The following is a 17269-nucleotide window of genomic DNA, read 5'->3' on the forward strand; positions in this document are numbered from 1 at the left end:
TGAAGATATGAAACAAATACACGAAGACCCAGCTTAGATTCAGGATGTGAAAGGATTGCATAGAATATGCAAACTTACTTGGCCAATAATATTCAAGACTGTTTAACATATATAAAAACTGATACTGAGCTTTATTAACACAGATGTCCCTCAAATTACCATTTTATTTCACTTGCATATTTCTCTACTGAATAGAAATTTATCCTTTGGAATCATTAAACTCAAATGGTGTCTGGAAAATCCTCAAGCACTCAGTGTGGCTTAAATTCATTCTTAAAGGAGAGTTGTCACCGATTTAGAAAGTTGGGGTAACTTTCAAAGCTCCTGAAAAGCACTTTCAATGCTCCAAAAAGGCAGGTAATTTCTTTATCTTGTTAGATAAAAATAGTCTTTAAAACGCTAACCAGAAGATATACAGGCCAATGACACATATCACCATATTCAATATGGCCTATCCACATATAAGCTGGTTTTACAAAGGGACCTCAGCAATGGAAATGTTAGAAGTAATGCAGAAATAAGTTGTACCTTTTTAGCCTGGAAAAAAGGAGAACAAGTCAGGACAGAGAAGTCAGTGCAGAACTGGGAGTGGTGTGCAAGAAACCGTGAAAAAAGGTGTGTCTGGCAAACATTGTCTTAGGGTAACATGAAACACTGACTTTTTTGTAAATCTAGCCTAAGAAAAGGTTATAACAGCACCAGAAACATCCCAACTTTGCAAATAATTTCATTATAGAAACAGTGTGATCTTGGGATTGTGGCCTCTGGCAACATCCTGCACCAAGTCATACTGAATAAACAGTCTTTACGAGCATTCGTAATTTTGTCTTAAGATGTGATGGTTGATTTGGTATTATTTAGAGCAAAAAAGGTGTAGATGCATATCAGGCATGTAGAAGGCCATCATTATATGCCTCTCAAGTGTTACGCTGTATACGAGAAAGCAGGAAGACAAATAAAAGGCTGAAATTTCTTACACAAAAGAGTGAATAAAGACTCAGTTGGGCAACACTATATCCCTCTATCACTAAACCCCATGTTGTTACACACCCTCCAGCTCTTACAGTCCCGGTCCTATTTATTTCAATGTCTTGATATAATTTTCTAAAGTCCCCTGCTGTGTCCATAACATTTCTGATTTCTTCACTCTCCTACTGCAAAACAATCATGTCCATGGAGCACCTCTCCTTTGAAGAAAGGCTGCGAGAGTTGGGGTTGTTCAGCCTGGAGAAGACTCTGGAGACATTCAAGGTCAGGCTGGATATGATTCTGAGCAACCTGATCTAGTTGAAGATGTCCCTGCTCATCGCCTTTGAAGGTCCCTTCCAACCCAAACTGTTCTATGATTCCGTGAGTCTATGATTACCTTCCCACTTGTGTGCTTTCAGCTACCGCCCAACCAAAGGTGCTAAATGGAAAATACCCTGTCCCTGCCAGTGTTCAAGGCCAGGCTGGACGGGGCTTGGAGCAACCTGGTCTAGTGGAAGGTGTCCCTGCCCATGGCAGGGGTTTGGAACTGTACGAGCTCCAAGGTCCCTTCCAGCCCAAACCACCCTGTGATTCTATGATAAAACCAATGTGGTGTGACTTTAAGCATATCATAAGAGCTGTGGTCATGCTGCTTGTTTGGCTAGTAGCGCTAAACCTGAACCCATGGGCAGCCCAGATAAGTAAGTACTATCTGTGTTTAGACTCATCAACCATCATCTACTTGTAAAGGGGCAAACAAGACATTGTTCCTCAGTGGCTTGTTGGCCAAGCTAACCACTGTTGCTTCCAGCTTTGGGAAATAGACTGTGTACCCTGATGGTAAGTTGCACAAACTTGGCATATGATGTAGAAACTGGTTTGCTCCCTTCTGCTCCTGTTCTTTACCTTGCTTCTCTCCCACATCATTATCACTGGTTGGGGGATACTGGTTTTTAAGTTTTGCTTACACTAGCTTGGGGATCACTCTGAGTAAAGTTGATGCTTTGGCTTTTTTAAAAACTTTGAATCTGGAGCTAACAAAGTATTCATTAAGAAGCCAACAGGGAACTCGTTGTATCCCCCTGATGATATTTTATTTGTATTTGGAGATCTTCTGTTTGTGTTTTCAAATCTGGTTTTACTTTAACTGAAATAGCTGTTCAGAGTCTATCACTTTGGATTTCATCAACACAACTGGGTATAATCTGTGGTTTTTTTTCCTGACCAAACATTTTCAGGCAATGCTCCAGCTACACAGATAAATAACTAAAAGGGAGTATTTACAGACCAAGGGATTCTTAACAAATGTTTCAGTACAGCTTAAAATGATAAAGCTCCTGAGCAGAAGAGTAATTTTCTATTTGTTATCAACAGCAAACCCAGTAGGTATACTATTTGAAAAAATGTTTTAGTATATAGTGGTGTATTTTAACTTAAAGGCTTGAAGAGTTTCTTCACAAAAACATATTTTTTTCAGGATACTTTAGTAAAAGTAGAATTTTGATTAGGTAGTTTTATAGTTATCATGGCAAAAACTCCAAAGAGGCAAAAGTAATAATAGTCTCGATTTTTCCCATCACCACTAGAAACTAAATGACATGATTTATCATCACTTCACTTCAGTTTTACACTTGTGCAACTTCAAAGTTCAGCAAATTGCACTGGAACATTGAAGTGATGAACAATGTTCCATATTCCTCTCTGAGCAATAAGTAACCTTTGTGAAAATATGCTAAAGTGTGTCTTAAGAATCTGGGGGGTGGATTGAGCAAATTGCAGAGAATTAATGTTGATAATAGTTTTCTTCCTGTGGCTGAATAATAATTCAGAACCTGATGATTTTAAATAGTATGTGGCTAACTCCTCAATATGGAAAAAAAAAATTCATCTTTTTCCCAAACTACTGTTAAATTCAGTGACATACTCTCTGTGAATAGATGTTCTAAAACTTCAACAAAATTTCTTTCAAAAATTTTCTACAATCACCACCTTTTTCAACAACCTCACAAATTCTTCTCTCAAGTTAAGTACATTCTCTACCTTTTCTAGAGAAACATAAGGCTAGATGGTACCATCTTTCAATTTAACAGATGGGTCTCTTACTTTGATGTCAAATTCTCTTTGATATCTACATAAATGGTAGAAATGGTATACAAAACATTTATTTCTATACTCATGAGTAATTATCAGCTTTTCAAGAAGCGTATTAGAAATATTAGCTATTTCTAGAATGAATTCTAGAATGAAACCTACCTTTATCAAATAGTGGTGTTTATGTGCACTTTTGTCCCTTTTCCTCAGTTTTAGTCATTATTACTATGTTCATTCTAAACATACAGGATGAAATATTCATGTCAATGAATATACTGTTGTGAGACTTGAATTCACCTTAGCACTTGATGTCTTTTGAATCACTGAGTTCATGTTGAAGAGCCTTTTATTTTATCTCACTTTTGTTACTCAATATGCATTACAACATCTCTTTCATTGATCATTTTTGAATACTGACCATTTTCCTTCAGTTTTATATCAAGTCCACTTTCAATAGTTGCTATACACTTAATCTGAAGAAAATACAAGCATGTAATTAATTTTTAAATTACTATTCATAGGTACAAGCTTGCAATAGCTAGATGAAAATTGTAGGAATAGGCTGAATAAACTAAAGGATATTTTAAGCGTTATTAAATAATCAAGGAAATCCTCCATCAATATTCTGTGTAAACAAGGATTGTATTAATCTATTTCTGTACCTCCTGCAGCTTCTAATAAGCTCTTGTTTTTATTTATGTTCAGGGAGCCTGAAATGGTAGTTAAATTATTTTGAGAGACACACTGTGAAATTTGTCCAACCCTTTTTCTCCTACTCTATGAGTTTTTAGACTGATACATAAGAATGTGTGATATATCCTCCCACAGATGGCAGAACTCATCAAAAGGATACTGATTAATGTCTTGCTGAATCCTGATGCAAGCTGACAGAAACAGATGAGTCCTCTCAACCACCCATGAAACTGCATTTGCTCATACCGTATGTATTAGTCGCAGTGTATAAACTTATGAATATTTATCCATATAGACCAGACTTGGGGACGCTCTACATATTACTGAAATTCCACTGTCATGGACTTCAAGTGCTTAATGTACTGCTTTGGGGAAACATGTAAGTGATAAATAGGAAAACAATGCACAAATCATGGGCTCTCACCATGTCCCCTCTCATCTGACTGCTCAGCAATAGTGCCTACTGTCATCCCTCACCGTTTTCTGTACCCACTAGACCTTTTCTTGCTTCTCCTCCAAGTCCCTTTGAAAGATCAACCTGCTTCATGAGGCATAAGGTACAGGATTGAAACAAAACTCAGGACAAATCTGTTTACTTGGAGCCCTTTTCTTCTTGGTTTTCTCATGTTTTTGCACTTCATTTCAAGCATTGTGGAACGGAAAATGTTCTGGTATCTGTATCTTAGTTTCAACAGCATCCTTGGCAACTATAAAACAGTAAATCTAATGAACCTGCCATAAACGACATACACGGGGATGAAGAGAAAGACATGGAAATTGTTACTGAATGTACTCCGTATTACATATTATATATGGTAGGTTTAGCACGTCACTTAAGTCTGCTATAAGATTTCTTACTGGCTGGATGTAGGTCTTCACACTTGACAGGAAACAGTGAAATGAAACAGGTGAAAACAGTCAATCTAGGCACAGCCTTCACTATTTCAAAAACAGTGACTTTGGAACAGACAAGTTCCATGGATATAGTTCTGTGGGTTTTAAACAGGATTAACTACTTATTTTAGCATAAAGAAATTGAAAAGTGTTGCTAGTTCTTAGTGATAGCTTTTTAGCCCTGCTTTACTGAGGAGGGACACTTTTAGGGGGGCAGAAGGAGGAAGAAAGGATGATTCATTGGTACAAAGTGCAGAAAAAGGGAAAATACAAATAAAAATAAGAAGATTAATAGCATCATGTAGTGAATCTGACCTTTGAACAGTGCACTGAACTGAGCAGAAGCTGAAAAATCACCTCAGAGGAGCAGAAGAATTTGCAAGTGTTCATGAAATCATCTCTTAAATCCTGAGTTTTGGTGCATTTTTGTGTCACAAAGCATTTTCTGGGATCCATAATGAGTTAAGGAATTACTGGTCTTCACAGACAGTTATGCTATATGGAATACTCTAATTTAATCCAGTAAAAAATACCTACTTCATGATCAGTCTAAACAATAAAAACAGATATTTGAGGAAGCTTTACCTCATTAATATAGCCAAGTTCTCATCTCATTCTCTTCATGCTGCCTATCTTTGACACCAGGACTAAGCTGGCAAGCATGGTTACTTAGGCTCAGTCGAGGTTTAATCTCCTGCCAATGTGTATAATCAAAATCTTAGACGTCTACATTACCTGCTTTTTCCTATTAAAAGTAACTTGAAAATAATTCTGCCTGACGAGTTGCTTTAGGAAATGGAGGTTTAATTGACATGATCACCAAAAACCCTTTACAGAAGCATTCAGAAAGAGAGTGAACATTTGCTGCCATACAGGAATCACAAGGTTGTACAAGGAATTTTAAATATTCCCTTCTTTGTTGTTTTTAATGCAATCTCCCTCTCTTACTGCCCACCCTCCCCCTAAAAGGCTGTAAATATTGTATGTTGATCTACAGCAAAAGCCAACAAATATTTCAGCACTGCCGGTTCGCTCAACCACACTCAATCTTTCCTCCTCCTTACTGTAATGTACTGCTGAGGAGCAATTCTTTTGCCTCCCACATATCCCAGCCAGGATAACAATATTTAACAAAACTAATACATAGCGTGATAAATTAAACTGTACCAACCTACAACTGACATGAGAGGCTTAAAATAGAAAATATAGTTCAAACATCATTCCAGTGTAAAAACTTTGTCAGAAAGAAATCCAACCAATATTTACCAGAAAGGTTATGGAAGAGGATACAGTTTCCATTTTTGTAAATGATCCTCTTATAGCAGCTACCAATTTCAACAAAATACATGATAAATTAATGATTTGAGGCATATATCTCACCAGAATTGTCACAGAGATGAAATTCTGCTTTAAAGAATATGGCCTAAGAAAATACAGGACAGAGCCGTGTCAGTCTTCCTGAGTAATAGCTTCTCCATCGGCAGTCAATTATTAGGCTATTATTAGTGACAAGAACTGGTGAGATGTGCTCCAAACTAAAGAGCTGAGTGACTTTGCCCAGGAGAAATTGCAGCCTCAGAGGTCAGCAAATTATGTTAATTTTTCCCTGCCCTGGGCTTTCAGCCTTCATATTTTCCCATCTTTCCCTGGGGAGTCAGGAGCAATGGTGATTGCAGGTACTAATTCCTTGCACTTCCCATGGAAATAAATCATCCCTTCCAACAAGGATGGTATCTGCTACTCAGATAATTAGGCCTCACAGAAAGCCAGGGTGGCCACCACAAAAAAAGCAACTGCCCTATGTTATATTTATATCTGCCTTAGTCTTCCCAGTTGAATATTCAATTTTTTTGGCAACTTCTTATTGCAAATATTGCTATGCATTTTAGTCAAAGGCTTCTATCCTTTTTTCCTCTGACAACACCCATTTTTGCATAGCCACAAGTCACTCAACACGGGTATGAAACACAAAAGACTTAATTAAAAAATTTATTTCATTCTCACATTACAATCTCAACTGTCCACTTCTAAGATATTTCTTAACCTGTTTACATTTCAGCCTTAATAAGTTAAGTATAAAAAGCTCCTAGACATTGCATTCCATACATTTATTATGGCAGGAATGAACTTATCACTCCTGTACCTAGACACTACATTGATTCACTGATATACCAGTGATCACAGAGCTTTGTCACACCATGCAAGGCTCTGCAAGCTCCCTCCAATTGATTGTATTAAATAAATACACTTAATGAATAAAAAAATGACATGTCAACATGAACTCTCACCTATGTCCCTTTTTAAAAGGGGGTAACTGTGGTATAAACATTCTACCCACTCTGGGCCATGTTATTGTATAATTTTTAGTGGAATCCAAATTTCATTTGGTTAAACCTTCATGAAAAAGATCTACTTGTTGTGTGAGATGGTAATGCCAATGTCTGTGTGTAACCTTCTGAAAATGCCAAATTCCAGGACAAATCTACATTTTTTGCTACCTGAATCACTGGTGGTGGCAAATCACATTTAAAATAAACCTTGCATGAGGGCTTTAAAATGAGAACCACAAGCAATAAATTAAACAAATGCAGAGAGATGATCCCCAGGGTAATCCTGGCGCACCACAGGCTTTGAGTGCTTTTGAAGGGGTGGAAGGTTATCAAAAGAAAGGCGAGTCCAGCTTACTATTGTACTGAAATATAATGCTAAGAGCTTTCTTTTCAAATAAATTATATATACCTACAAAGTCTGTAGGAAGAAAAGACATGAGAGAAGAAACAGAAACAGATGACAGCATGAAAATGTGTTGGGTTGTTTGATATTTTAAACTTCATACAGATGTTTATGAGGACTCCTAGCTATACGCTGAACACTTGGAGCTCTCTGAAAAAGTAGCATTCATATGTAGAAAAGAAAGATTTAAACTACTAGTGGCAAAGATCCTATCAAATTCAGTGAGGCTATGACTGCATCTCAGTATTTCAGAAAAATCAAACACACTGAAGTTAAGGGAAAGCATCTCTTTCTTCAATTTACATGTAGGCCTGATTCTGACAGTCACTCAGTTTTATCAATCAAGAATTAACAAGCAAGCAAAGTCAAATTTGAATTAAAAAAACCCCAAACAACAAACAAAAAACAACCCATCCCCCCCAAAAAAATCCCAAACAACTCAAAACCATCAAATGTACAAATCTGGACTTATACATACAAAATTTAAGTTTTTGACATGTGGAATAACTAATAAGTCAGAGTCACAGTGCTTGGTGTAAACATGTATTTCTATATAGAAAAGGCAACCAAATAATACCTGTTATTTCTCAGTCAACTGAATTATAATCATGAACAAGGACTAAAACACTAGATTCTTTATTAAGAAATAACACACAGAAAAAGAAAGAGTTTGCTTTTTTACTTCTTTGAATAAAAATAACTTTGATGATAAACCAAAGCAGAAAGATACATTTTTACTTGTGGAAACAAAGTGATAGTTGCAGGCTGTACTAGAAAGGAAGCTTTTTGCTGATTTACTTTTGTTTTAGTTAGAGAGATTGCAATACTGGTTGACTTCCACAGTACTCTGTGACTACAGATTGTACAAGCTACACATATTATACTACACACACAGTATTCTGTATTCAATGACTGTGATTAATTTATAAAATTATATTAAAAAATTTGACATCTTCAGTAAGTACTATCTTCTTTCAAAGAGGTTCCAATACTTTTAATGTGAAATTATTATAGAAACGTCCAATTATTTATGGGATTCAGGCTGACAAGCCATAAGCTTAAGTCTCTATACTGAATGCATATTCTACATAGCTATTAGTGTTACTCATATACAGTCCCATGAGAGATTTGGGTAATGCATTAATAAACATAATTTCTAACCGTGCATTGGGATTGCTCTTATTAATTTTTCTCCTTCAAGTATGAAATGCAAATAATGAAAAGTAGAATTTGCATCTTAACTTGACTTACATGTTATCTCTGCTTTGCACCTTAGGAAACTGCCAGATACTAAGTTACAGTCAAAGCTTTACCAATACCATCACAGTTTCCTGGAATCAGAGTAATTTTATTTTACTTCCTGACTCAATCATGTTTTGAACTCTAAAACCCATCCTTTATCACACTTTAAAAACATGTAAATTGCAACCCACAGGTTGACTGTTATCCACTGTAAGTAACATCTGTCTGCCTAAAGAAGCATTTCCTTTCATTGGGTATCTCAGATTTTAAAAACAACCTGCTAGAGAACTGGATAAACCTGAATATTGGCAGTTCACTGACCAACTAATTATTCTGAATTTCTGCTTTACCTAAAGGACATCTTTATCTCACCAAGTAATTAAACAGTTCATTCAGCAAAGCTTGTTCCACAAATTCTAGTTCAGTTCTTTGCTGATCTCATATCTATACTACTTTCACTAAGCTTAATATTACCCAAAGCATGCTTCCAAGTGTCATTGAAAATGTAGATTTAGTGCTTGCATAAATTGTCACAGTAATAGTAGACGTCTATATAGAGAAATACAATTCAATTCCTTCTCCTGACACTGCATCCACACATAAAGCATGAGAAAGGCAGTACTCCTTTTGCTCTAATTTCTATGTTAAACTGATTTTTATTTGCATTCTTCTCAGTATTCTTGGGCACATCTAAGAATATATTTTCATTCCAAAGAACTAGATTATTGCTACACAACTGGCCTCAACACCCATAAATCTAAAGTATTTGTGGAAATAGAGTCCTTTCTTTTCTCATGACTATATTTATTTTAGATGCTTTTAACTCTAAGCATACGCAGTATTTTCTTACCATGCTTCAAAATCTTGGGAGAAATATATGAAGATTAAGACATAATTCCTATTATGTGATAGCAAATACTGTGTTGAAAATCACTCTATTTTCAAAAAAATATCTGAAAGCCAAAAAGAAAATAAGAACTTGGATGCCCTCCTTCAGTAAAGAGGCATTTTTTTTTTTCTGATTTAGGATCTTGTATCAATCGACTTAAGACGCAGCAATACAAAGACAGCATCAGGCTCTTGATGTTTGGTTTGTAACTGCTTTTTCACTGTCTGGCAAACATGAAGGAAGCACTGATGTCAGCAAAACTTGCAAATGGAAAATAATTCTAAATAAGCATTAATTTGTTAAAGCAAGAACTGTGGGATACAATTTTATGTGACAGCACCTTGAAGTCTTTACATTACAAGCAAGGAATCAAATCTTTCTGCAGGTCTGTGCAGGAAAGCTCAGAAATAAGTATTCATTAGTGCATTTGCAAATGTGATCACAATCTGTCATTTGATCCTCCTGCCAAACAGAAAAGCATGACATGCTTTCAAGGGCTGTACATCTCCCATATTTGTGATGGAGCATTTCCAAAGGCGAAAGAATTTAGAGGTTAACTTCCTGCCCAGCTCCCCACCGCTCCAGCAGGCTGGGGTGGTTTGCTTGAATTAGTAATTTTTTGCTAAGAAGTGACACAATACTGCAAAAAAATTTGGGCAGGACCCCAATGTATCATTAGGTTACGATAAAGCCTTTCACACTATGTAGGACCCTGTCTCTGCCAGTACAGTTCAGTAAGACCCAGCCTTATTGAACAGGCTTCATAGAAAGAAACATCTGTTATTTGCAAACTGGATTATGATACTAACTCAACGTCCCCCTTCCTTTGACATGCTATAAGGTGAAAATCATTGGCCAAGCAAGTTGACTGAAAGCTTGATTAGCAGCTTGCAAAAGACTGAAGACAAAGTTTGAAGCCCAAGAACTAAGCAGGGACACTGAGAAAAATGATCAGCAAAATGGTAATTATTACAGTTTGGCTTTTGTAACGTTCCAAATAAATGGGGAGATCTAATGTCTGCTTATTTAATCAAAAAACTAGCACTACCACTGTATTTTTAACTAAAGAAAAGATTAAAAACCACATTCCAGTGTCAAGCCACATCACATTTGATTTCTGAAGTCACCAGGTATCATAAAGAAACATGGATCTTTCATTGCCAGATAGATCTTCACAGTACTGGAAGGCATGTTTCATGCCTAGCAACGTTGTGATCTGCAGTACAAAGCTGTTGTTTACAATAAAATTCGTATATATTTAACACAAAATGAAAAACAGGAATAGAGGTTGATAGAATGGATGTTCCATATGGCGAGCCTTAAAATACGACTAAGCATGTTATAGCCAAGAAGAAGAACCACTTCTCAAATTCAGCTCTGACTGAAAGCATATCAGAAATATATTGCACAGTATGAAAAATATAGTGTTGATCTGTTTTTTCTAAAATTTGCCTTACTTAAAGGAATTAAACCAAAACCATCAATATTCTCTTAATTATTCCCTTACACACAGGACTCAGATACTCATACACTAAGGATTATCCAACCCAAGGCCTCTGTATAGTCCTTTGCCATCATTTGCCTCTGTAGGTTGTCCTTCAACAATCAATACTGAAAAGAGTGAAATTATATTTCAGGCAAGCACACCCAGACTCTCAAAGTGAAACTGACTACATACAATGGAGAAAGAGCATTGTTCACTGTAACATAGACTCTAAAAGAATAGAAGAGCAGAATTTGACATTTTTGGGGGCTGCTCTAAAAAGATACATTTACTTTTTTACTAATAAAATAGGATTGTAAGATTAAACATTCCTGGCTGGCCTCAAGCAGCAAAGCCTCTATGTCAGAATAAGATAATTCTCGTGCTGATTAAAACAAAAATCTTTGTTATCATGGGAAATGTCTTTGTAGTCTAGTTGTGTTCGTGTCTGTTTAGTTATCCATTGGATATTACAGATAAAAGGGGAAAACAAGTATTTTCAAATCTAACTTACCATAGACCTTAAAAAAAAAAAGATCAATTTTTGAAAAAAATGCCACAAATCATATTGCGGTTCCGAGTTAATTCTATGCACAACTAAGCATCTCCCAGATCATGCGAAAATATTTCAAGAAGAGTGACATGAGAAGAAAAAGGCTTCTATTAAGTGTTATAAATTCCACTCCCCTCATGTTTAATAGTGAATTCTCTTTTCTCCCCATTGATCTTATTTTCAAAAGAAATCTATTCTGGTCTACTAAAAATGGTATTGTGAATTAATTTCCACTGAAATTACAAAGTTAGATTCACAGGATGGTGAGGCTGGAAGACACCTCTAGAGATTGCCCAGTCCAACCTCCCTCCTCAACAAGAGCAGGCTGGGTTTTGAATGTTTCCACAAATGGAGAATCTACAACCTCTCTAGACAAGCTGTTTCTGTGTTTTACCACCCTCACCATGAAAAAAGACACTCATGATAATACTACTTTCGATGACACAACTTAGCTGAAGCTGTCCATCTTAGTTTGACACCAGCTATAAATGTGTCCTTCTCTGCCTGCAGGGTTATATGGTAGCCTACGGAACATCAGTTTAGTAGGCTTCAATCTATTTGCTTAAAGTTATACAAGACAATTAAAGAAAATAATTTTATAGTTGTCGTTTTAGAGGTGTATTAAAATCAGTTAGTCATTTGGCCTGACAATCATTCACATCTATTCAAAGTTGGGTAAAATGACTGCAAATGACTACGCAGAACACAACACAAGCATATTTGGTCTGAAATATGAAACTGCATAAGAAAACACTCAAAAAACTAAAACCACAACCCCTCTGACATATATATATATATATAAAAAAAATAATACGTTTGAAAACTGCTTACTTTTCCTTGGCTGGCAGTTCTGTCTGATAAGAAGACATCTTAGATCCTGTGCTATCAGGCTTAGCTGTCCTTTGTCTTTGTTTTCTTCTTGGAGCAGTATCAATGACATCTGGGCTACCCAGAAGGGAATCTCTTCGTTCTGGCACTGCCAAAAGGAAAAAGATCAAAGTTGTTAAAACTTAAATATGAAGTATAACAACATATTCTTAAAACATTTTCTGTTCATTTTTATTAAAATCTCTATACTGCTATGATGAGTTCTGATTTTACAGCAGTTGGTGTCAAACCAAACAGATGACATAAAGGGAAATTCAAAAAGTAAAAATTTCAACTAGAAAGACAGTTTTCCCTCAACATCTCTTTTTAGTCTGTGGAGAGAATGATGGACAGTTATAAACCAGAAATATACTGATGGTCTGAAGACAACCAGATCCTTGCTAAGCTAAAACCCTCCCTTCCCTTGCTATTAACGCATTCAGTAGATTGGTAGACATTTTTATTCCAGCTATCAATATCCTCTAGCATGTTTCTATTTGGTATGTCTGCTCTAAAACTAAAATATTTACTTACTTTTAATTTTACAGATACTGATATCCAGAACAGCACACATTGCAACTGAAAAATATTAAATAATAATGTAGTGACTGAAGCTGATGCTATTATGGTAACTTCCCTGATTATTACTTTCTGTGTGTCTTAGGAAGATTTAATCTTCACATGGATGAAAGACACCATAATTTGAGATTCAATACTGAAGGTTTTCACAGAAAGCAAATAATGGGTCCTACTTCATCATTCCTTTCACAGTTGTTATCCATGTCTACTGAAAATGAAACAGGAAGAAAATATGCAACCCACAAGTCACATTTGCACTGTTTCTCAAAAAAATGTTTTTCTGACCAAGAATACTCCTAAATTAAACAGAGGCTATAAAATTAAATAAATACACTATAAATATTAAATATATAAATAGAGGGTCCCTTGAGCAAATGCAACTAGTGCTTACGGTGAAGCATACGCTTAAATATCAGAATGTTTTAGCTTTTACCATTGTGAACTACACACCATCGCAGATTTACAGATCTGTGTAGGGTGACTTTGTCAGATATTAGCTGATATATTTCCAAGGCACAAGTTAATTAACAAGTTCTAAAACACAGTACAGACAAGATACATTGCCTGTAATAAATGCTGAGAACAGTTAAATTACAGCCCAATCCTCCACACTAAACTTTAACTAGCTATGCATGCTTTTCCAGTGCTAAATCTTGAAAATACGTTCATGATTCTTAGTTACTACTCACTGGTAGCATGTTATATATCTAACATTTACACTAATACTATTTTATACATTCCAACATCACTTCCTAACGTCGACCCCCTTTGTATGTCTTAATCAATACACGTAAAATAGTTCACTGTCAAGAATCAAACTTGAATAATTTTACTACCATAGCTTTCATCTTCCTTGTTGCTGTTCTCCTCCCACACTCTCTGCTTTTGCCAAAAAGCAGAACCAGAAGTAGCTGTATATACAAACCCTACAAAATGCTGTTGTTAAATAATGCCTGTGGGCTTTTACTTGTGTAAAACGCAACTGTGCTCACGGCCCTCGTGCTCAGCCTTGTTTACTGTTTAGACGCAAATCCTGACATCTACAACAGTCTCACTGGTGGTAGAGTGAGAAAAATGGAAATGTTCATCTTTTCAGCACACTGCAGTTGTGCTAACTTCAGGCTGGGAAAGGGCATCAGTTTTCTGTCAAACATATCAATCTAACCTTTCCCATGAAAACAAATGTTGCTCTTACGACTTATTAAACCAAGCAGAATAAAAAATATTGACCTAAATGATTAAATAAACCTCTGCAATAAAGTTGTGAGAATGTTTCTTTTAATAATACCAAGAATAAAGTTTCTCATTTGGACAACCTAGGATACACCATCATAAATACACCATAGGCTTGGGGTTTTTTCATTTTGTTTCATAGAGTCACAGAATCACAGGCTGATTTGGGTTGGAAGGAACCTAAAAGCTCATCCAGTTCCAATTGCCTGCCACAGACAGGGACACCTTCCACTAGACCAGGTTGCTCCAAGCCCTGTCCAACCTTTCTTTTTTTTCTTTCTTTTATGCTAAACTATGTCTTAGGTTAGAACTGCTAATGAAAAGATGGCATACACTTGCAGCTCAAGTATCATACATCACCATTAAGACTTTAAACACACACCCACTACTGCTGCCCAAAAATAACTCGCGTTAATGAATTTATTTAAAGTACTTGACAAAAAGCCATTTGGAAAAAGCAAAGACAGGCTCAAACATACACGTAGTTTTTAATTTTGTCTGAATTGCATCACCATTTTAAGGAAGTAAAGTTCCTTGACTTCCCATGAAATTAAATTTCTTGCTTTGATATTATGCAATACAATATGAATGCTTGTTATACCTTCGAGAAGAATAGTACCAACTTAAATTGAGATGAGTATTTTTTGATGAAAGCCAGTTCATTACACCACCTATACCAACAAATGTTGATCAAGAAATGGAAATGTTCTAAATATATAATGTATCATCTGCAGATGAATAACTGCAAGAAACAAGATCGATAAGGGCAAGATAGGGATTCACAGTTCAAATACTTAAAGAATATTTGTGCTAAGAGGATCAAAGACTTGTAGTGAGATCATGCAGCATCATGATTTCTGAGAACTACAGGCATTTAAAGATTAATTTCTGTATCTTGACTAAAGATAGGCAGTCCAGTTGTATTTTAAAATAGACTTCTGCATTACTTCATTTTGATATATAGATGTCAATTATTATAAAAGAAATACCTTCCAGTCTATCATATTCATTTTTCAGTCTGACAAAAAAAACACCTTCATTCTCTGTATTTCATCACCTGTAATGAAAATTCTACAGCTTTGACTTGTCTAATTATTAATGACAATGCTGTACTCACCAATAAAACAGAACCCGGCTCCTTTCTATTCTCAGAAAGGACTCAACCCACTACTAAAAGCTTATCTTTGCCATAAGAAAATATGCAAGGAGCAAACCAAGTAGAAAATGAGTGGAAGCATTCACCATTCGAGTAGTCTGCTTGCCTACAATGACCTAACTTCACAATGTCTGAACTCCTGCAGGGTATACTGCGAGCAAGAAATGAAGTAGCAGTTCAGGAGATTTTACAAATAGGAAACAGTCATAGACATAACTTCACTTCCCTTCACCTTATTAGCATATATTTAAGATGTAACAAAGGATCCCCAAACTTCAACACTTGTATTTAATTCATTCCTGTCATCCAAAAAATCTGGTAGAGCTGCTACACTTGCTTAACTAAACTGTCCTGTGTTGGTCCAGATTAAAACCATCTACTGTAGTAGTATTTTGCAGATGATTTATTGCTGACTTTTAATGCAATACAGGTGAAAGCAGAAGGTGGATCTTGCTATTTCTAGTTAAAAGACTACATCAGTGTTCTTATTTCCTTATATTTCTATCTTCAAGTGTATCACACAGGTTTTGTTATCTTAAATACTGATCAATTGTTTTCCTTGATGAAATATTTTTTTCTCTATCAATGTTTGTATTCCTCAGGATGCTACATTACATTACAATGGGAAATGTCCTTTGCAAATATAGCCTTTTAGCCACAGATCCTATGGGATCGGTCCCTATTTGCACTAGGTTAACCAGTCACTTCAGAAAAGGAAATGCTGCAAAAGGAAAATGTCTGAACATGGTGCTGCTACCAACTTTATCAAGACATAATGTGATAATTTTAAAACCAATCATCACTGTCAAATGGATTCAAGAAACGTTCATATTTCTGGCATGTACTACCAAATGAAACATTTAGCACTGCAAACTCGGTTTGCTCAAAATAAAGACTTCACAGTTTTATATAAGCTTTACTTTTCTTTGGATTGGAATGAAACAGGAAAGGTTCATAAAGGACACAGGCATTTATCCTCAAGAAAGGGACTGGCCTTTATTTAAAATTATGTCCTACCCCAGAGATTTTATCAACAGCAGCACATAAATCTGTCAATTTTCATCTCTATTCTGCATGGAAATTTACCTGATTCCTTTCTCTACATAGTAGTAAGGACTTATGAAAATTTGTTCAGATTTTCAGATATTAATGCTACCACAGGTCCCCTAAATTTGTTTTGCCCTGTTAATGAATCAAAATTTCCTGGTTGAATTCTACCTAACTTCATGCAGCATGTGTGGCTCCAAATTTATTCAACTTAACTTCCAAGTTCTGCTGACTCTCTTTAATGAAGCAGATGATTTAACTTAAAATCAGTCCCCTGCTCAAGAATCTTGCAATTTTCTCTAGGGTGGTTTCTTTAAGAAACAACCAGGCTGCACATACAATTACTGTCTCTTCTGCTTCTGCCCTTGCATGGCAGTGATAGCAGATAAACCTAGACCACAGGATGACAAAGTGGTCACAAAACCATTGCCTACAGAACACCAGGACTGCCTGTGACAGCTGCTCCCCAAGCCACAAAAGAAAATGAATAAAAAAAGAAAGGAAGCAGAACTCGTCACTTTAAACCTTGACTACAGTGTAACTTCAGTAATTAAGTGGTTTCTCAATCTTAGCCTAATTCCTAAGGGATCACCATAGCTGATAATAATTAGCATCTCTTTGACATTCTCTGCAGAGAGTCTCCTAAATGAATAGGTATGGAAATGAATGTGTCTCACTGATGTAGGCAATTCCTGCAAAATAGGATTAAGTCATTCTTGACAGGCAATTCAGGCAACACCACTTCTATCTATGCTGAAGTTACCCTGTACATACACACATTCTGGCCATAATCAAACATTTCTCGTAAGAAATAGATCTATTTAGATCACTCAGAGATCC

The 17269-nt window shown here is 36.0% G+C and overlaps 1 protein-coding gene across 1 annotated transcript in view; it reads right to left on the reverse strand.

The window, feature by feature from the left end:
- XRCC4 (X-ray repair complementing defective repair in Chinese hamster cells 4) overlaps positions 1-17269 on the reverse strand; it is a gene marked incomplete at its 5' end in the record, with an annotated part of 100982 nt that overhangs the window by 46937 nt on the left and 36776 nt on the right. Inside the window, one exon of the mRNA XM_010015971.1 lies at positions 12379-12523. Within this exon, the coding sequence (XP_010014273.1) occupies positions 12379-12523 (145 nt within the window). The remainder of the gene's footprint in view (positions 1-12378; positions 12524-17269) is intronic.

Source organism: Nestor notabilis, unplaced genomic scaffold (genome assembly GCF_000696875.1).
Source record: "Nestor notabilis isolate BGI_N333 unplaced genomic scaffold, ASM69687v1 scaffold12236, whole genome shotgun sequence".
In the NCBI taxonomy this organism is placed as follows: domain Eukaryota; kingdom Metazoa; phylum Chordata; class Aves; order Psittaciformes; family Psittacidae; genus Nestor; species Nestor notabilis.